We start from the raw sequence: 21907 nt of genomic DNA, 5'->3' as shown, positions 1-21907 counted from the left end.
TTACATTTCTTACATAACCAGATCAGTTGAGACGAAAAGGCTAAAATACCACTTTGTACTGGTCAACATCCCACTTCACTATCAAAACTAAATTATTTTGATGAACCTGGAACCAAACGTAAGACTAGAATATGTTTGTAAACAAAACTGTTGGCCCTGCCGCTGTAAACAACAACAGTGAAACAGAAACTTTTCAGGAAGCTTTCTAACTTCAAACTGCATTTTTTCCTGTGAGGTATCGTGTGTTTATTCAGGTATGGGAAAATACCTTGAAAAATGCTCACTTCTCCGACACACCCAAAGTCACATAGTGCACCTTTAAAGAGATTTATCAGTGGACTGACCGGCCTATTAAAACACATACTGCTACAGCTACTAGGAGATGATTGGCCCGGGGGTTGTTGTACTAACATAGCTGAGAATCCTCCCGGTCTTCCCCCCTGTTCTGTCCACCAAGTCAAAGATCTGGAAGTTCCAGGTGTTCATCCTCTCCATGACGGCCTCATGCTCCTCCAGCATAGGATCTAGTCTGAACTCCCGCTCACCCTGAATACAATCAGAAAAAAGCACAAGCTGTAGAGATTCCTCCCATTGACACTGATTGTGTTCTGAACATGCAAAAAACATTCATTATATTGAACGTTAAAATAGTCCGACACGACTATGCTAAATCAGATCATTTTACACATGACAAATAAAAAAGACTAGTGGAATATCTGTTCTGTCTGCTGATCCTGTTGTTAAGTAGAAGCCCCTCTAAACAAGCACACACCTCTGATCCCTTAGTCTGCTGCTCTTTGCCCGGGCTCTTCTTCTCCTTCTCCTGCTCTGCCCGCCCCTGGCTCCCTGAACCGTCTGTCTTCTCGTCCCCACAAGCGTCCACCTCCACGCTCTCTTCCCTGATCAAGGGCTCGCCTGGAAACTCCAGCGCTTCACCTGCTACTACAGGAGGCACAGTGAATGGAAAGCTGTGAGTATATATGTACATTACACACATACACACACACACGTAGACAAATATAATTTGTTTCTTTATTGATGACATTATTTTCATGACTTTAAGATTAAAATAATTTAAATAAATAAATCGCAGTCAAAGAACGGATTTGAGGGGCGCCCTTAGCTCAGTTGGTAGGGCATCCCCCCCGGGCCGGGCCCAGCAGCAGACCCGGGTTCGATTCCCGCCCGAGGTCGTTCTCTGCATGTCACTCCCCTCTCTGCCCCATTTCACCTCTGTCTCTTAACACTATCAATAAAGCATGAAAAATGCCAAAAAATATCTAAAAAAAAGAAAGAAAAAAAAAGGATTTGATTTTTTTTTTTTATATATATATATTACAGTAGGTTGATTTACTCTGACCAACAGGACCTGTTTGTGTGGATCAATTTGCATTACTGTTGGACTCCAGCAGAGAGCAGCAATAACCCCATAAACAGCTTACAGTTTTTCTATCAATCCCCAACACTATGACGCCGGTCATGATCGTCTCCCCACTACTCCATAGCACTGTACCACGTGCGTTAATAAGTATAACTTCATGTACCCGAGCGCCTGCGTTGAGCCTCGCTGGTAAATGTTTGATAGGTGTCCCCTGTATCACCGCTGCTGGATGCTCCCTTGAGCATCTGACGACCGCAGCTAGAAGGGACAGACACGACAATCACAAACCATGACAAGCTGCATTTCATAGTTTATTGTCATAACATAGACACAGTAACGTGGCCACGTCAGTACTTCAGTTCTCACCTGGTGCAGAGGGAGAAAGTGGAGCCGCGGAAAGCCTGCGGGAAATCAGGTGAGCTGAGGGTGTAACCCAAAGGCTTGTGCAGGTTTAGGTTAAGACTGGGCTTTGTGAGGAAGTCAGCCGTGTCCGGGAACTCCACCGGCGGTCGAGTGACGAAGGACGATGAAGAACCCGCACCTACAGCCAGAGTGCCATGGTGAGGTGAGGAAACTGGGCTCAGGCATGGAGATGTGCCTGGTGACAGGGGGGTAGAAAGGCATGAGATTCAGTCAAAGCATGAGGCAATTCCATAAAATGTAGAGAGTTTTATTTTTTCCTTACCTGCTCTTCTGGGCCCTGCATGGTATGTGAGGGTAACAGACGAGGACCTCTGCTTGGGAATGGTGAGCAGATTTGCATTGGGCCCATTAGGCAGACCTGGGCTGGAGCACAAAAACATATATATATTTTTTTTGTTGCTTTATTAGATAGACTTGGAGAAACAGAGTTGAAATGGGGAAAAGAGGGGAAGACATGCAGAGAACTGACCCGGGCCGGATTCAAACCTGGGTCTGCTACAGGGCCTGGTCCCGGGGTTTTGAAAACATAGTTTTAAATGACTTCTTGGACAGATATAAGGGAATACAGCTGTCTCACTCCATTTTGTTTTACATAAGGCTGTGCACAAAGTAGTACCGTACAAGGCTACACTATCCTCCGTCAAGTCTGCCATCTAACACTTTAATAATGAAAAGACAATGGTGATCTTCAACTCAAAAAAGCTCATGAGCAAAAAGAACTGGTCTTCTACTGCCATCCTGTGGATACGCATAGACACTACACCTCAATTTCCCCATAGCAAGTTTGTTGTTCCAGTTAATCAAAAAAATCTGTAATCGAATAGTTTACAGTTACGAAAGCTTGTAAAACAAAAGGTACAATAGTAATACTTATGATCGGGTTCAATTGATTCCTTGATTTTGTGAAATGATTCTGTATCTGTTTCGTCTTATTTACAAAAGAAAATATGAAATGTTCACTCCTTCTGCTATTGGTGTATCTATGCAAGCTAAAGTTAACACATGGGCTCACAGGTACATCGACAGAAACACAATGAATGGAAGTGACGGATGAATGATTTTCTCAATTTCTAGGATGGTGGTCTCAGTCTTTTGTGACTTTTCAATGTTACACAAACGGCTTCAAACCACAACAAAGTCGAGCAGATCAGACCTGCAAACAGTTTTTTTTTCAGGCCGAACAAAAAAATATTTCCCCGTGCACAGGTGCTGTTGAGCCACCTGAGGAGGACCGTAGCTGTGGAGCACAGTCACATTACTCCAAAACCTGAAACAAGAACAGCCATTAATCTGCTCCAAACCTGGGCAAATTCAGGGTAAAGTGTAGCCAGCACCGTGTGTGAGTGAGCATTCATGTAGAAAGTCAGTGTTTTCTGGATGGTGGTAAATGACGCTGCTGTGTTTTTGCGTTGGTACCTGGTCAGGTTGAGGTCGGGGTGGGGTCTTTTGCCACTGTTGCGCTCCCAGCGTGACGGGGCGGTGTCCAGAGGAGGGAAAGCAGCGCATGAGGAGGAGGAGGAGGAGGTAGAGCTCCGTCTGGGCTGTGGGGTGGGGAGGCTGTTTCTGCTGCTCAAACCCTGATAGGGGACAGGAAGTGGAACAAACATTATCACAGAAAAATCTACAAGCATTTGTTAAATAAGGCCATACAACAACTACACAGTGTCATTCATTCATGTCAGTGATGCCGACGAGAGGCTGCTGTGAAAGTGGGATCTCAGACACAATACAAAACAATCAAACGTGAGAAATGCGTAACCGATATCCACCTTGCAGCCAAGGTAAAACATACGATGACTGTGGCTATGATAAACAGCTGTTAAAATCCTATCTCATAAGAGTTTAGAAACTGCTGTGGTTGCCTAAGGAGCCCAAATAAATCATATTCAACAAGACACATTCCTCACAGTGGTAGCTATAAGTGGCAAGAACATAAGTAGATTGCAAGTGGCCATTCCAAATTGGAAGAAAGAAAAAAAAAAAAAAAAAATAGCTATCTGACACTGTGGGCCGACGCATTGCTGCATAGTTACCGAGATCAACGTGCATCTCTTTATGAATCCGTTGCACCCAGCCCTATTTTCCATTTTTTAGAACAGTTTTTATTCTTGATAAAAAACAATCGAGGAATGGGTACACTGGTCACAGGTCACCATTTCAAGACATATGGTGCACACAGACAAAAAGAAAACATTTATATATAAAATAAAAATAAACCATTAAGGATACGATTGCTTAGACTTAAGCTCGCACCAACCTTAATGGTTTTTCTGTCAGTTCTCTCTACGGCGTCCTCCACCTCGTCGCAGGGGTAGAAACCCGGGAACGGGGTGAAAGGGTTGACCCGGGGGCGGCACGAGCCCGAGAATGTCCCCATGAGGCTGGAGACGCTGCGCAGAGACGAGACGGTGTGCGGCGTCAGAGAGGAGTCCATCAGCAGGTCCGACACCAGGTTCCTGGCCTCGTTGATGACGGAGAGATCCACCACATTGCCGCTCGCCGCACCCTGCCACATGCACACATAAACAGCACACATTTTGAGAAGCAGGGCAGCAAAAGGGCAACTTCAGTGGAGATTGTCATTTGGGGAAAAAGCTTGTAGGGCATTTTCTGGTGAAGTTTTTGCCAAAAGTAATCTTCAATATCCCAAATCTTGTCTTATGGCTTGATAGAGTGTTGTTATAGGGCCAATAGACACTGTGACAATCTGCTGCTTCATGCCACTCATTTGAGAGGCTGTTGTGGGCAAGTGGTTGTGTTGTGGCAGGAACAACAGCATCTGATAAAAGATCCCTCACTTCTCTCTCAACTCTAGTGTTTGCTCTGTCTACATTTCTTTTAGGGGTCCCATTTTCCCACAGCTGACTCTGCTGGTATTTACCATTTTCAACTTCCTCTCCCACCTCATTCCTCAACTGTCGTCTCCTTATCCCTCTTCCCTTCCTCTGGTGAAAAGGGATGACCCAACACAAACGAGAACAACAGCTACAGTATTCTGGGAAGAAAACATACATATATCTAGAGCCTATACTGTATGTGTGTCCCATCAATTGTAAGAGCAGTCTGGCACAAAAAAAGGTGTAATTGTGCTTTTTTGTGGCTGGTTTCATGAGGGAAAATGTTCTGGGCTGGCTTGACCCTGTCAAACAGGAACAAATGATTTTTTGGTCTGTGGGAGCTAAATTCTTTGCTAGATTACACAAATAGGTTAAACAAGACAAAGAATGTCGAGTAAGATAAACTGTGGCATGGCAACGATTCAAGGTCATTGTATGCATGTTTCTGTTGGTTTTGTTGTGTACGTGTATTATGCCTAAAGAAAAAAAATACAGGGAGAGAACTGAAAGACACATTTTTACTTAACTGACCATGCACCTTTAAACATGTGCAGTACTGACCTGATATTGTGGTTTGTACCAGTGTTTCAGATCCCAGTCCCACAAGATCATCTGAAAAACAACGAGAGATGCATAAACTTTCAGTCAACATGTCATCATTGTGTGTGTGTGTGTGTGTGTGTGTGTGTGTGTGTGTGTGTGTGTGTGTGTGTGTGTGTGTGTGTGTGTGTGTGTTTGAACACAGCCTTATGAGTTTTCAGTTAGGGCACTGGCAGGTCAGCGACAGAGCTTCTGCAACTCTGTTCTGCCTGCGATCTGAACACGCTGTATAGTATCAGTTTAAAATAAGGATTTCCTGCACCACTCAATGCATTCTTTTCTACTATAGGTATGCTAAAACACATGGCCCCAGCGACAGCAGGCTGTGGCCTTTCACCGAAAGCAAAAGAAGGAACGCAAACCACTAAAACCGCCACAGTGCGTCTACAATGGAGCTATGAGATCTTATCTGGCTGCAACTACGTCAATCGGCAGCATATCCAAGCTATCTGTTGGTAACCAAACAGCGGTGCACTGTCAAAGTTGGTGCAGGATTGTGTAACACTAAGTCGCAGGACCTGAACTACACCAATCATCTCAGCTCAAGTGTAAAAACAAATCTTTAATGAGACAGAAATGAATTAGTTAAGATAGCAACTATTTCTTATTTTGCACCAATATCAAATTATACTTTTGCACATTGATTTTCATGTGCATTTCATTAGTTTCAGTCATGCACACTTAAGTTAAAGCATAGAAAGGTTGTATTACTTTTGACAACATAACAACTGAAAACACCAAGCCTACCATTTGTGTTATCTGTTATTATACTTGAGTCCAATCTGATGGAAACTTTGCTGTAGTGCTTGATTTGATCTACGGTCATGTAGAGTGGTGAAATACAGCAGTTTGCTGTGTCTCAGGAAAATCTCAAAGTGTCCATTCCTTTTATAAATCCACCATGTAGTCTCACCCCACACCACAAGGGGGATAAACAGAAAGGATAAAGGCTCATCTAAGAAGCACATCCACAACCTCAAAGGAACATGTAAACCAGTGGTTCTCAACCTTTTTTGAGCAAACGCCCCCCTAACCTTACCGAGATACTCGAGCCCCCCCAACCAAAAAAAAAAAAAAAAACACTAACACTAACACTAACACTAACACTAACACACACACGACATGTCCCGTATGCGCCGGGCAACAGTATCGTTACTGAGCGGGATGGCTTTGATGACTGGCGCAGCATCCCGCTCCATGACTGTCGATATTGCTTCTTTTATTGCCGGAATTACCAAAGACTCACCCACAGTGAACGGTAAGCCAGACTTAGCAATTAATAAAGCGATGTTGTAGGACGCCACCAACCCGCTTTCGCTTTGATTGACGTTCCGGGCGAACAGAGAGTTGATGGTGGGCCGTCTTGAATGTTGATCCCTCAGAGACTTAAAGTAGGATGGATCTTTAGCTGATTTTTCGGGATGTTTTTTCACTAAATGTTCCTGTAGTCGCGAGGGTTTCATGGTCTCATTAGAGAACACCTGATCGCAGAGCAGGCACATTGGTAAAGTGGTGTTCATCGGTGACGGGATAAATCCATAACTAATGTAATTGGCATTGTACTGCCGGCACTTTTTCTTGCTATCCGCCATGTTTGTCTATGTTATGTTATTAAAGTTGAATATGTTACAATGAATTGTGTACGTTTTCATTGGTTGTTGAACTGTTATCCCGCGAACTAGCGCTCATGACGTAGCTGTGCTTTGCTGCTGTCATAGGGCTGCTGTACAGGGCTTCAGTGAGCCTCTCGCGGTGCACAGCGTTCAGTATATCGTCCCTCTCCTCTCCAACATATGAGGGTTGTGTCTTTAACATGGTTCTGCTTGTGTGTTAGTTAACTCCATGCTTTGGCTGATTACTCTGTGTTTTCTCCACCTCAGAGACAATAGTTAGCAGTGGCGTCTTTGCATTAGGGGCCAGTGGGGCACGGCCCCACCAGAGGGCGCTGCCGTGCAGGGCAGGATTATAAACTTAATTAAAATTTTTTATTTTTTGTCAAAAATTTTCATTGAGCATAAGTTAATAATAAATAAATTATTAATTACATGTCCGCAGTTTTAATTTGATGAACGCAATTGTCTTTTTGTAGTGTAGTAGTTGTGTGTGTGAAATAGTTCGTTGCTCCGTCTCGTCTGTTCCGCTCGGTGGGGCCAAGCCGAGATGGCCCTGCTGCTGTGTAGTAGAGGACTGGGGAGCTGTTGCGCGAGCATGCGCGTGCACAGCGCACACTTTAGTTACGACAGTGGGGCCAGAAGATTAGGGCCCCAGACTGCTTCCCATTGGCTGATTTATTTAAAGGGCGGGGTTTTCGGCGGGAGAATCAAAACATTTACAATGGGAGAGCAGAGACTGAACGCCGTGGCGATGCTTTTGAAAGTGAAAGTGAACTCATCCACGGACTTTTGGATTTTAACAGCAAAGTCACCGAGAGTGGAGTCATTGGTGAGTCTAATTTGTAATTATTTTTATTCTAAGTGGAATTTATAATGTAGTTTACATATTATTGTTTGAATTAGAATTTCTGCATGGTAACTGGCGATACGTGTGTGTGTGTGTGTGTGTGTGTGTGTGTGTGGGGGGGGGGGGGGGGGCACAACCTCAAGTGGGCTCCCCGAGGGAGAAATGGCTATTTGGCTGTGGTATAGGCCTATAGGGTGTGCGCCGTTGTGTTTTTATTGTTGCCACGTTGTTGTTTCGATCTTGAGTTTTTATATTGTGAGATCTTGAACACTGCCATTTGGTGGTGCTATTGATATAATAGCCAAATATATGTCGTCAGATTCGCGTTTGAGTGATGGCATTATTCAGCTGCAATTTTGGTCCCCTCTGTCACTTGCGACTTTGTGTGTGTTGTGATGGTAGTAATATGTGGTAGCCTATTTCTGGATTGCGTTATAAGATTATTTTCCTGCATGGCCCCACCAGAGTTTCCAACCCAAAATCGCCACTGATAGTTAGTTTAAGTTTGAATCTCGCTGCGCTAGCATTAGCAATATCCTTAAACGTCATTATACTAGTCTGTGATTGGCTGATTCCTCTGCCGCTAAGGCTTTGATTGGCTGGTTGTTCTGACTCAAAGACCTCCGATTGGCTGTCTGCAGAGCCTTCTCTTTTCTAAGGCTGTGACAGTCAGCAGACCGCAGAACATTGGAGAGAATAGTTAAAAAGAGGTCGAGGGGTTAGAAACATGAAAAGTTAAAATAGGCTGTTTATTTCAGGTAACCTATTTTTGCAGTCAAAAGATTTATAAGATTTTTAAGAAAGTTTAAAATATATTTATTAAAAAAAAAAAAAATTCTCGTGTCCCAGCCTGGTCCCAGCGCCCCCGTTGAGAAACCCTGATGTAAACAAACAATTTGCATGCCTTTCTTTTTAACATTTCACCCAGTCTTCATTATAACAGTAAGAGTAAAACTATTTAACAATGTACACCAGATTCATTATGTTTGGAATATTTTAAAAACATAAACAACATATGCACATTTTCAAAAGCTTTAAGGTAATTTAAAAAAAATAAAGTATTAACATTTACATGTAAATGAAGATTTCCCCAAGCCATCTGTTATCGTTTGATTTTATAAATACTTATTTAGCTTTTATGCATTACACGCAGTTCATGAAATGTTTAACTAAGGTTGTTTAAAAAGATCAGCGGCTCCATCCCGTCTCCACTAATCAGTAAATGTTTCATTGATCAAAGTGGGATGTTGGGTGTTTGTCATCAGCATCTGTACAATGCAGCCAAACATTTAATATGGCAAATAAGCCCTGCCATGGCAACCCGACATAGAGGCCAGCAAACAATGCTCCATACACCATGGCAACGGGATGGCAGGAGACGGCCGGAGGACAGAGTTGTTGGCCTTCTGCTTGTTTACGGAGAGAGGTTGTGAGAGAGAGAGAGAGAGAGGTTGTGAGAGAGAGAGCGAGAGAGAGAAGGGGGCTGAAACAGAGGCAGATGGGTAAAAGCAGAAGGAGAGGATGCCATTAAGGAGGGGATGGAAAGCAAATGAAAGAAAACTACAGACAGAGATGAAGAACAAACGTAGACTCATCATACGACGTGCACTCTGCTTTCATTTAACTAAACAAAAGGATCACAATGTATTCACAATCCCTTTTTCTCCATCACACACACACACACACACACACACACACACAGTACACACTAAACGGCACATTTTTAGACAATAAAATTAGGATAATAGCATACAATCTGTCTACACCACAAAACTACACTATGCCTTTCTCTTTACCTTTTCATAAGCTGTGCACAGTGCACAAAAGCATGGACGCATGCTTTGACTCTCGTGCAGCACAGAAACAGGAAAAGCTGGCTAAATGGGTGCTACCTCCACTGCCATTAAAGAGTGTGCCAAGCAACAACTTATTGACAGTGAGGGCTTTGTGCAAAAGATGAGATTCAAATCTTTCAATGAGCGGGAGATATTTTCTGTAGTGATGTTATGAAAACACACAAGGACATGAGGGCAGACGCATAGAAAGAGACATACACCCACTGTCAGCTGCAGACACTCAGGACACCTGCGCATGTGCAAACCCACAGTTATGCATGCATTTAGACACACACTGAAAAGAAAAAGAAGAACAAACTGCATTATGTCTCACCTCTAAGACAAATAAGGAATTATTTAAGTACACTGAGGTGTAAGCACCTTGTTCCATTTTATGATAGAATAATATCAAATATAATCATTTGGCAATTCTATCAAATGTTTTGGATTGTTGTTATAGATTTAAGAACAGCTATACAACTAATATTTGAAGGTGGAATCAGCGATGCTGGAGAACATTGTTGTCAAATTCACTTTGTCAAAATCTGTGAATGTCCTACCTGTCTGTACTTTCTGTGTGCTTGCAAAATCTGGTGTTACGTTGTGATAGGCAAGGCAAGTCTATTTATATAGCACAATTCAGACACAAGGCAATTCAAAGTGCTTTACAGGGGCATAGAATACACATCAAGATTAGACATTATAAATTTAATTTAAGAGATAGTAAAATCAAGATGATTCATCAAGAAATAAAAATATATACAAAATGACAGGTACAAATGGAATGATTTAAAAGAGCTGAGAGTTGCTTTTTCTGTGAGTAGCAGCAACATTTCGAATTAGCTGAAGCTATCTGATTGATTGTTTAGGAAGGCCTGCAAAGATACTGTTACAGTAGTCAAATCTACTAAAGGTGGACATGTTTTTCTAAATCCTGCTGACACAAAAGTCCTTTCATTCTTTATATGTTCTTAAGGTGGTAGTAGGCTGACTTAGTGATTGATTTGATGTGGTTTTTGAAATTCAGGTCTGAGTCAATGACTACACCAACATTTCTGGCTTGGTGAGTGGTTTCAAACATAACAGATTTAAGCCGGGTACTGACTTTTAATTGTTCATCTTTGGCACTAAAAACAATTACATCAGTTTTGTCATTGTTTAATTGAAGAAAATTCTGGCACATCCAATCATTGATTTGTTCAATGCACTTCCTCAGTGCTTTTATGGGACAATAGTCTCCTTATGATATGGTCATGTAAATTTGTGTGTGCATAATTATGGTAACATATGTTGTTGTTTTTCCATCATCCGAGCAAGCAGGAACATGTACATTTTAAACAGAAGTGGCCCCAGAATGGAACCCTGCATGCAATATTTGTTCACTCATATATGTGTAATTGCTTATAGACAAATAGTAGTCTCTGTCCTTTAAGTAGGATTCAAACAAGTTTAGTGAGTCCCACCCAGTTAGCAAGTCGGTCTAGTAATATGTTGTGGTCAACTGTGTCGAATGCAGCACTGAGATCCAATACACAGCCTAGGCTCTGTAAACGGGTATATGGACATTGTTTAAAAATTGTTTAGCTACTTTTACCCGTGGTGCTTCCATCATTAGCTTTAGGGTTAGGGATGCTGGCAACATAAATGACTTAAAATCATGCTATGAACTTTAAGTACTATTCAAAATTAGGAGTTTAACATCAATACCAAAGACTCTATTTACATAACTTCATATTTAGATATTTAGGACATGGGGACATGCTTTGTTATTTGTAGGCCAGCTTTTGGACCTAGACACACAGGCATTGTCTTGAATTCATGGACTTGTACAATTGGCCATATCCAGTATGCCATAGCTATTCTGTGAGCACACACACATGAGCATGGGAACATAGATTGTTTATGATATGGCATATTTCCAATAGGGAAATAACTGCACTACATTCATGCACACCTAAATAGAAAGACAAATTAAACAGGGAAAAAAAACTTAACAAAAACGCACAGCATCTAAATGCATATAGGAAAAATACATTACTCTTCAAAATAACACTTCACATACACACGGTTATTTAACATGAGGCGAGTCATAAAGAATTCTCAACAGGAGTCAATAAACCTGTGCAGTCTATTCGACGGCCAGTTTGTTACACCTGCGTGTCATATTAGCTGGGCTCTGTGGTGTGGGAGGTGCTAGAACTGATAAAAACACGCTAATAAGAAAGTGGGGGACAGAGAAAAGGTATCAATGGCAGCCAAGCAGGGACATTTGTATGGAAGGAGCAGATCACTGCTGACGTCAGTGTGCAGCTACGCACACAGCATCAGCAGCCCCCCGCCCTCTCCCCCCGCACATGCACACGCTGATAATGAGGACTGGGCCCTCTGGCTGTCAGGACACGCACGGGAAGAAAAGATGACACGGAGAGAGGAAAAGAAAACACAGGCTGGCTTGATTCTTTTAACTCCGGTCAGGAAAGAGAGCTAACCAGATGAGAGGTCTGCAGTGTGTGTGTGTGTGTGTGTGTGTGTGTGTGTGTGTGTGTGTGTGTGTGTGTGTGTGTGTGTGTCACATTGGTTGGATAAAGCTTGGACAGTCAGGATATGGCTGGGCCTGCAGCACAGTGCCAAAGCTCAAGCAAGTTAGTTTATTGAAGGCCAACAGCTGAGGCAACTGAATGAAGGAGCTGACTGAGATTAAAAGAACTGTCTCTGAACTTTTGACCCAGACTGACACATTACAAAGACGCATGCTGCAATAAAACACACAAAAACTGAGCCAAATAATTAAATTAAATATACAATTAAATATACTATACATTACATTAACAATGCAACATTCTCCTGTATCTACAAAATGTGTTTTAAGAATATGAGATATTGAAATCATTAAAGGATACGCAAAGGAACACTCAACACCTACTCTCTATAATCTGACTACATATTCCTACAACAGGTTGTCACCAATAACCACAAAAGGTTTATGTGGAGAGACAGACAACGAGTGCAGCTGTGAACTTGCATGAACCCTAATCCAAAGATGAGGAAGTTCCTGACAACACAGGTCAAACAACTTCAAATTTATGGAAGTGGCTTTGGCAGAGACACTCTGCAAAATGCACCAAGTGCAAACGAAGACAGGAAGCACGCAACTAAAAAGGTACCATATGAGTGAATGGAGAGTGTGGGATTCTAAAGACCAACCTGTCTGTTTGTAAGCCCCATGAGCAGTGTCAAACATGTTTCTTTTACTTTAACAGCATTGCTGGAGCTCAACCTAAGTAACATGCAAATTGTGTCTGTGTTTGTTTGCATTACACCTATATAAAATACACAGAGGCCATTTTTTCTTTTTACCTCTGCATTACTATATAAACTTACATTTTTCACAACATTTCCTTTATTTTAAGTTCATAGGATATTTATACTATGAGAATAAAATAACAATCACCACCATAATATTCTTTGTACTTATTTGACAGCACCATGGACAGATATTAAAATACTTAAACCGTAGCTAGCATGACAATGTTGCTTGAGGTATGATATCGTGCTGATAAGTTTTCTAAATTGTATCTTCTTAAAAGGTGCAGTGGGTAATATAGTGTATGTTGGTTTCATCATGTAGTGGTTAAAGCTCTAGATTGCAATGCTCCGTCTATACCCATCAAATCCTGAGAATTTACAGAAGCTGCTGTGGCCTAGCTATTTGCTAATGATGGCTTCATCCTCCACTGCCTCAAGTCTTCCCACAATAAATTTAATATGTATTTAGTTATTCATGCTATAGTACTTTTTCTTCATCTTTGTGTAGAAACATTTCCAGTGGACACCCACTATATATTAAAACGAGTAAGGCTGTGCTGTGCTACAGTAGAAACATGGCGGTTCAACCTGGAAGCGGGCCCCGGTCTGTTGTAGATATAGAACGTTCAATCTAAGCTCTAAAAAAAACAGCATTTATTTTCCAAGCGATTATAAAATTAAAACATACTTATCAATATCATATTCCATTTCTACCAAGTCTGTTCTGAAAAACGCCAATACCTTCTACACACTGCACCTTTAATTGCTCTAAGGGTGTGGGAAAAATAATCAACCCGTCTCAATATACTTCTAAAGCTGTCTTTTCTGTTGCTTTACAAAGTCGAAATTAAAGCATTACACACTCTGTTGCTCTCTGCTTACATTTTGGAAAAAGATAAAGCACCTCCTCTCAATGTAACGGGCCAAACAATCTACGGGAGCAAAGAAGTGTAAAAAATCTTGCTGCATCTGTTTTGTTTGGCTCACCACCAGCCAACAGGTCAACAGGCCCAACGTGAAAACTCATGGTACTCCAGATGGCTCGTCTGCCAATGGCTGTCACCAGTGTTGTCAGGGCAACCTGGCAGGACCATGGAAAATTCTTTGACTAGGGAAAGGAGCTCGTGCAAAATGTCATCCCTCTCTTTCACACTCATCTACCACTTCACTGGACTGGTGTTGTTGCAGTGTCTGCCCCTGCAAAAGCCAGCAACTTAATTGGTGTAATTTGCAGTGTTTTGCGGTACTTATATGACACAATCTCAATCTTTTTTTACACTGTGTGTTTTGGTTGGTCCTATTTGGCACCAATCCAGAAAAAGTAAAAAGAAGAAATTAACCATCAAAGACACCCTTACACATTGTGACAACCAACCCCATCAAGGGGTCGGTTGTCACACATTATGGGGTTGTTTGTCACAATGTTATCTTAATGGGAATAATCTTAAAAATAAGGCAAGAAAGCAGAACTAAATTTGAAAGTTTAATTGCATTATCAAGTTCACAAGTAGGCATATAACTTACTGTTTCTTCTTCTCCAGCTGGGGTGGAGTGTACTGGGGTGCAGTAGCCTTGGCAGCTGGTCTAGTTTGGGATGCACTGGGTTGTTTTGATTTTGTTGCCCTTTTTTCTTTAGCATACTAGCTGCCTTTTCCTGCTCTTTTCTTTCCTTCTCTGGGGTGTCAGTGAGGATACAGCTTGACAATTTATTTCGTTATTGGGTTCCTTTTCTGGCTGCAGCCTTTGGATAACATGTGACAACCAAGCCCCCAAAAAATGTGACGACCAACCCCAACTTGAATTTCTTGCTAGCATCAAGGCCAACAACCATCGACAACTAATTAGCTTGCTAACAACAATCTAATCTATAGCTTACCCTTCACACTTTCTTAGGGTAACAAGTGTTTTGTTATAAACCCATTGTGTAAAAGCCTAGAAGAAAAATACTGATGTAAATTTACAATTTGACATGAAAAACACAAACAGTCCTCTCACCTCAAATTCATCAGTCTAACTTCAAGGAAGACTATGTAGGTGACCTACAATTCTGGATATTAACATACCAAAATTTCACAGACAACGCCTTCTGGTTCCGAGATATAACGATTGTGAAAACCAATCCGTGTGACATATAACCCAGTTCTCCCCTACTGTTCTGTGAAGATTATACTTGAATGAATACATGAATTCCAGTTTTCTGTGATGAGTTACAGATAAGATTATATTTCTGTGCCTACCCACTGACATGGAGTGCAAGAAGGCTTACAAAATTCACAGGTTTGTATGAAGCTGTGTTTTGTGATCATCATCATCATCATGTTTGTGATGTTCAGTGAATTCCGAGAAGTATTTTGTGGTCAAGTGTTGAATTTTAGTTTTAAAAGCGTTTTTTTCAACTCCAGTCAATGCTCAGGATTTTCTACAGATAGATGTAGAAACTGACTGTACTAGCAGTCAGCTTGTAAACGGAATTAATTCAAACTGGCGGCATAATATCACAATGCAAGGTGATTTGTGATTAGTCAGATCTGAAGTTTGGACCCCAGAGATGTAACGGGAACATGATAATGTTAATAAGGTTACCTTTATCTTACTAAAACATGCAGGAACATTTGATCGATCTCAAAACTAACACTCTCTGGGCCTGTGTGATGTACGTCAGCTAAGGGTATAGTTGGCATAATGAGTAGCCTTCCCAGCCTAAATCTCCAATCTCAGGGGAATAGCATGTGGTTTATTGTGACGTTGTGCTTGTATGAGTCACAAGGCCTACAGGTCACAGCCTATAGACACACACCAAATAATTCCTTTGAAGCTGTTGCTGTCTGCTTCCTGGCTGTTGTCAATTTGTCAGCCAGAACTGTCCCCGGAAAAAGAAAATACAGATGGACCAGAACAAGTCTGACAGAAAAACTGAGTGGAACAGTTACAGTACAACTGTGCAGCCATTAGGATAGTAGCAGGAGACCTCTCCGTGCCAAACCAAGTGGATGATGCTCTTTTCCGATCCTATAATTTCGTCAAGACCAAGAAAATGGAAAAGTCAGAAGGGCATGGTACTGATTGGGTTTTATCAGCCATACAATGTGGCCAAATACTGTACTTACACTGGGTAAAAGAAAGGGTCCAATTTGCCAGCTGATATTTTAGAGGTGCGGCTGCTGAAGATTGGAAGTGGAATTTCAGCTGCCTACACTTTGTTTTTTTGTGAAGGAGATTGAGGAGTTGGGGTTGTGAAATGGACCCTATGAAGTGAAACCAACCGATTTGACATGTTGCCAATAGGTGGCTGTTCCAAAAAAGTGTAAACCAAGGAACCTGATTGTGGAAAGGCTTCATTCTACATAGCTATAAAAGCGAAAGCATGGGTGTGGGATGAGTTTTAAGGAGGCTTGGGTGGAAACACTTGGGGCTCAGGAAGGGATAGCAAGACCAGACATAACTCAGGCTGCTCTGAGGCTCCAGGTGTGTCCTCGTTTAAAGAGAAAGCCTCGGAAGATACTCAAGGGTCCCAGCAGACCTTCCACGAATTTACTGCATCTGTCAGTTGAACTAGGATCACTTTAGCATCCTTCAGAAATAGATCAGTAGATCCAGTAAGAGCTGTATTGGTTGACCAAAACATTAAAAAAAAAATTTATTTAATAATAAGGATTTTTCTGTCCTACAGAGTAAAATTGTATTTGACCATATTTATTTATCTAAGCGATTTGCGCCAACAGTATGACAGAGCTTGAGATTACATGCATTTCACCCATATATTTGAAGGTCAGTGTGACGCACAAGAACTGAGCCATTTATAATTACCTATTCATTTTAGTTAACCCATTGTGGTAACTTGAAGTTTTAAGTATAAACAGGCCGCTATCATAATTAAGTACTTTACTGTATCTTTGTTGGTGTGCGTTGTGCTGCAGAAAAAGTTTTATGAGATTGACAAGTGGAACACGCAACAAGATTGCACAATACGATTGTCAGCACCTTCTGTTGTAGTTGTTCAAATGGAAAGCAATGTTAAAAGAAAGAAAAAAACTCAGCCTGCCACAACAAAAGTTTGGGACGTCACACAAGATGGTTATCAGTGACATACTTGGATGTCTTTCAGCAGAGCATTCTTTTTGCCAATGAGTTAACATGCACACTAACAAGAAGAACGTAGTTGAATCACATTCAGGGCCGCTGCTACGCTTTTGGGTGCCCTAAGCAGAAATTGTCAGTGATGCCCCCCCCCCCCCAAAAAAAAAAAAACACTGGACTGCTGGGACTGCTGGGACTTCTGGGACTTCTGCGACTGCTTTTTGGCACATTTGCCAGCATTTACTAACAGAAAGAACAGCTTAACTTGTGAAAAAACTGCCTTTGCAAAGGAATTGAGTGATAGGATCATAGACTGATTATGAGTTAATGGGCCCCTGGGCACACACTCTTAAAGGGCCCCCCACTTGTCCCTATCCAGTCAGGTACACTGAATTTTCTACACGGATACATACAATTAATGGCAAAAACATATTAAGGAAGTCAGTGTTTCCCACAGGATTTTGGGGTATTGTTGGAGGGACCCTGTACCTTGTTGGGGGGTGGGTGGAATTTTTTTTTACCTTTTTAAAGTAAAATGCATCAATCTGGTGCACTTTGTGAGGAAATTTTAGAGACTAGAGAGATATCAAATCCTGAGATGCAGAAGGAACATTATTTTTCAGATTTTTCTTAAACAGGTAGCACTCTTTACTCTGCAACTGTAAAAACAGTAGATTGGTCTGCAGACCCATGTTCTATGATGGAGGGGCCCATTTCAACAGATAAAGGGTGGATATAAACAATTTAGAATTCACACATATAAAGTTTATTTGTGTATGTGTGAGGGGGCCTTCAACCCCCTTAGACAGAGCTACTAATGCTGTTGTTTTTAACTTGCTTTTGTATTTCTCCCCTACTAGTTGAGGAGCCCATGATGATTTCTATCTTGTTACATTTTAATGAGTATTTATATTTAGGCTATTCCTTTTTGGACCCTGTTATTGACATCAGTGACTGAGCTCTTTGACTATGCAACATGAAAAGTTACTATCAGTATCTCTGGCTAAGGGCCCCCCTGAGCCCTTGGGCCCCTGGGCCTGTGCCCGGTGTGCCTGTGCAGTAATCCACCCCTGGATAGGTTACACAATTAAGAAAAAACAACGATGGGCCTGTTCATAACTAATTTATATATTTTTTGTAATGTAATGATTATCATGAACTTTAAAAAAAATAAACTATTTTGGGGGGCCCCCGGACCATCTCTTTTACCTTTTTAATTAAAAAAAAAAAAAAAAATATATATATATATATTTTTTTTTTTTTGGGGTGCCCCCCCCAGGGACTTGGTGCCCTACGCAGTCTGCGTACTCTGCGTATAGGGAGCGGCGGCCCTGATCACATTAAAAAAAACTATCTGCATGAAATAAATTCTGGGGTGCTGGTTTTGGTTGATAGGGCTGGCCAAGACACACTTGCCAAAGTTAAAGAGGACCTATTATACTACTTTTCTGGTCTTAATTTCTTGTTTTACACTGCTATAGAGCAACCTGACACGAATCACATCACAAAAAACTATGTAGATTTTCGGGAAGCTCTTTCTCTTATTTTGGCGATCCAGCACGTCCTGTCAACACTTGAGTGTGTGTGCTTCGGCAATCTCCGCTCCCTCCGCCTGTGCATCGGCCATCTCCGCTGCCCTCCCCCCTCCTGCAAACCCCACTCCGTTGTGATTGGTTACCTTTCTTCCGGAAAACTTTCAGTGGCGGGAAGCGCGAGCATGGACCTATAAGGGCGCGAGGCAGACGCGAGGCAGACGCGAACAGGGAAGTGACAGCATTACCATACATGGAAACATCCGCGTGGTGACTTCACGAAGTTTTATGCGACGTCACGAATTATGAAAGGGTAGACCGCTTTGAAGATGTGACTTCTCGACTGGCTAGAATAGTGTTTAGTGCTCTGCACAGACACCCCAGACGGTCAGCAGGGAATACGTCGAAATGCATGTAAGTCATTATTTGATAATTTAGTATGGTTAAGCATGACTATGAATCATCATAACAACGTTTATAGGTCATAAAAGTCAAAAAGCATCATAGGTCCTCTTTAAAGCAATACTGTATGACTTCGGAAAGAAGCAATAGTTTGCTAATGTTAGCAAACTGATATAGATATTGTTGTCCAACTTTTTACAGCTGTGTGCCATATTGCACTATGCCATAAATGCCATTTGTGGCTACAGCGGCCACCATTTGACAAAACTTACATAAACTGATTTAGAGGGACAGGTTTATTTGACATACAGTACATGGTGTAAATCACTGACCTATGTTATACTGACAGGAAATCATTTTGTAAAGCCATTTCATCAAAGCTTACAGTAATGATTTGGAACTTTATACAAAATAAAAATGCACTTTATGAAGTAGTTATTCTCAGACCACATTATAAAAGGAGTCACAGTGCACGGCAGATTTATGATTTGCATTGCTTAACACACCGTCCAGACCATAAAGTAAAAAATGGAAATGGCAAATCACCTAAAACTATTACAGAAGTAGCGCAAAGCGTCATGCATGCGCACCAGTAGGAGGAAAGAGGTGTGAGGTGAAGAGATGTGGAGCCTTTTTTAAAAGAAATTAAGCAGCAGCTACTGTCTGCCATTTTTGATGTCGAGGAGAAGCCACAAAAATGGCAGAAGAAAAATGTAAATTTGCATTTGACTATGCAGCATGAAAATACAATAGCATGCTGAATAGACTTTTATTTTTAATTGAGACATCTCATTTAAAAGTTAACAAGCGATGTAACATATTCTCCATTTTTGTAAATAAATTCACAGTAAATTCACTTTGCCTTTTACTTCAAATGAAGGGCGTGCACCTCTTTTTAATTTAATTACACTTTGTTTATAATCTAACTTGAATCAAAATGTTCAATATGATGAATTGAAATGTACCTTGTTTTTGTAAAAAGAAAAAAAGAAAAAGTAAAACTTGTTCTCTTGCAGTTCATTGTTATCAAGTTAAATATGTGAATTTGTTGTAACTTATTGTTGATAACCAGCCCTTTCAGAAACAAAAGGGACTTGCCTGCTATTTCAACCTTGTGATTTAGGAGAAGTGATGACAAAGAAGTGACAATGTGTATTGCATTTAAAAAGGAACTGACATAACAGAAACATCTCAGTTTAACTGACAGCATTGACTCGCACTTGTGGGTCAAAGCCAATGCCACAATCTGAGTAAGGTCAACCCTACGTCAATGATGAACTTTTTCCCATAATAGTTTGTTTCATACTCAAATGGCCCGTAACTTTTTGATTGCACTCAACACCAAAACCCAGCAGACAGCTACCAATGCTGGCAAAATACACACTGCACAGCACTTGCTGTAGCCACATAGAGAACAGATTAAAATGTCAAATGACAAAATGCATCGTTCCGTTTTACAGTTTATCTTGCAATGCCACGGCGTGCTATCAAGTATATCAAAAATGCCAGAACATTTTAAAAATATAATCTTATGAAGTGCTAGAAGGTATGCTGCTGTTACTGAGGACTTGTTCAGACATACAGTAGTGTTTGAAAGTGTGTCACGTACAGTCTAACAGCTAGTATACTGTTCGGATCTAACTGTTCAAAGTCTTGTCACAATACAATCAAATGTAAACTTTACAAAAATATTTAAAACATGTATGCATTTACAGAGCTCAGGTTGTTGAAAAAGTGGTTTAAAGGTCACATATTATGCTAAATGCACTTTTTAAATGTGTTCTAACATATCCATGGGTCCACGGTGTGCCTAGAGACAGCCAAAATATTTAAAAAAATAACAATCTCTCCTGTTCTCACTCTCCCCCTTTCTGAAACCCCCACCCCTCCCCCCCAATATACTCCAGTCAGAATTTTCCCCTTTTCTGACCTCACAAACTGGAAAGCCAGAAGCTTCCACTGTGCAGCCCACACCCCTATTTAGTGTGAATGCTGAAAGCATTCACAGTATTGATATTCTACGTATTTATTATTATTATTCCGCCCAAATTCATGCACGTCCATATCTTCAACATGCTTCATTCCACAAACTATCTTCAACCATCCTCATATTCAGCCCATTTTTCACATTCCGGCTTTCATTCAAAATTTTCAAAAAAATTCATAACTTCATAATTAATAAGCAATTAAACCAAAATTATGAAAAGTTTCAAATCTCTTCTTCTCCCTGACAATTCATCCTAGAAACACAATTCTTACGTATAAATGTTCAGCTCATTCCAGACAACAATTATTCGTGAACAGATTTTTCATAAAATCCATAATTTCAAATAAATTCGACTTTTTATGAAATTAATATTTCATACAAAATTATGATTCCTCCTACTCGTTCATACTTCATCTTAGAAACTCGATTCAAAGTGTCCCATGTTTGTCTTGCACGGGAGCACATTTCCATAATTCACTATTTTGTCATGAAATTCATAACTTCAGAGATATTTAAAGGTTTATTACACCCAAAATCCCTATTGGGATTGTATTACAGGAACTCCACTGTCTTGGGAAAGTGCACAACGAGGAACTATTTTCCATTGTTCGCCAAATGGGTATACACCTGTTTGGTGGCGTAGTGGTTAATGCTTTGGACTCATAACTGAAAGGTTGCAGGTTCCAATCCCACCTCTGCAATAGGATTTTAAAGGTTTATTACACCAAACAATCCCCATTGGGAATGTATTACAAGAACCCCACTCTGCTGGCAAAGGGTACAACGGGTTCGGGTCGAAAAGGCCAGGGTTCGAGACCCGCATCAAATATGAAATGTTATCATGCTATGTGTTAGTGGCATAACACAGACTAAGCATGGGTGGCAAAGTGCGTATTACTGTCTACCCTGGAATACAAAGATTTGCGGTTCAAATCCCGGTTACTGCAAGATTTTAGACTTACACAGATTTTCTTCCAACTTTACGCAGATGTTGATTATGACTCAATTATGACCTCAGAGGAGTTTAAAGGTCAAATTTCAAGGTCATAATGCATTCATAATTTCAG

The 21907-nt window shown here is 41.0% G+C and overlaps 1 protein-coding gene across 1 annotated transcript in view; it reads right to left on the bottom strand.

Moving 5' to 3' along the window:
• Positions 1–21907, bottom strand: part of pde3b (phosphodiesterase 3B) — a 51925-nt gene that overhangs the window by 7756 nt on the left and 22262 nt on the right. Inside the window, exons 2-9 of the mRNA XM_080032812.1 lie at positions 5203–5253; positions 4062–4310; positions 3221–3381; positions 2067–2167; positions 1748–1979; positions 1545–1639; positions 773–942; positions 412–546 (exon numbers count right to left, since the gene is read on the bottom strand). Of these exons, the coding sequence (XP_079888938.1) occupies positions 412–546; positions 773–942; positions 1545–1639; positions 1748–1979; positions 2067–2167; positions 3221–3381; positions 4062–4310; positions 5203–5253 (1194 nt within the window). The remainder of the gene's footprint in view (positions 1–411; positions 547–772; positions 943–1544; positions 1640–1747; positions 1980–2066; positions 2168–3220; positions 3382–4061; positions 4311–5202; positions 5254–21907) is intronic.

This window comes from Ammodytes marinus (genome assembly GCF_949987685.1).
Source record: "Ammodytes marinus genome assembly, chromosome: 1".
NCBI classification, from domain to species: Eukaryota; Metazoa; Chordata; class Actinopteri; order Uranoscopiformes; family Ammodytidae; genus Ammodytes; species Ammodytes marinus.
This window is presented reverse-complemented; position numbering and strand designations above follow the sequence as displayed.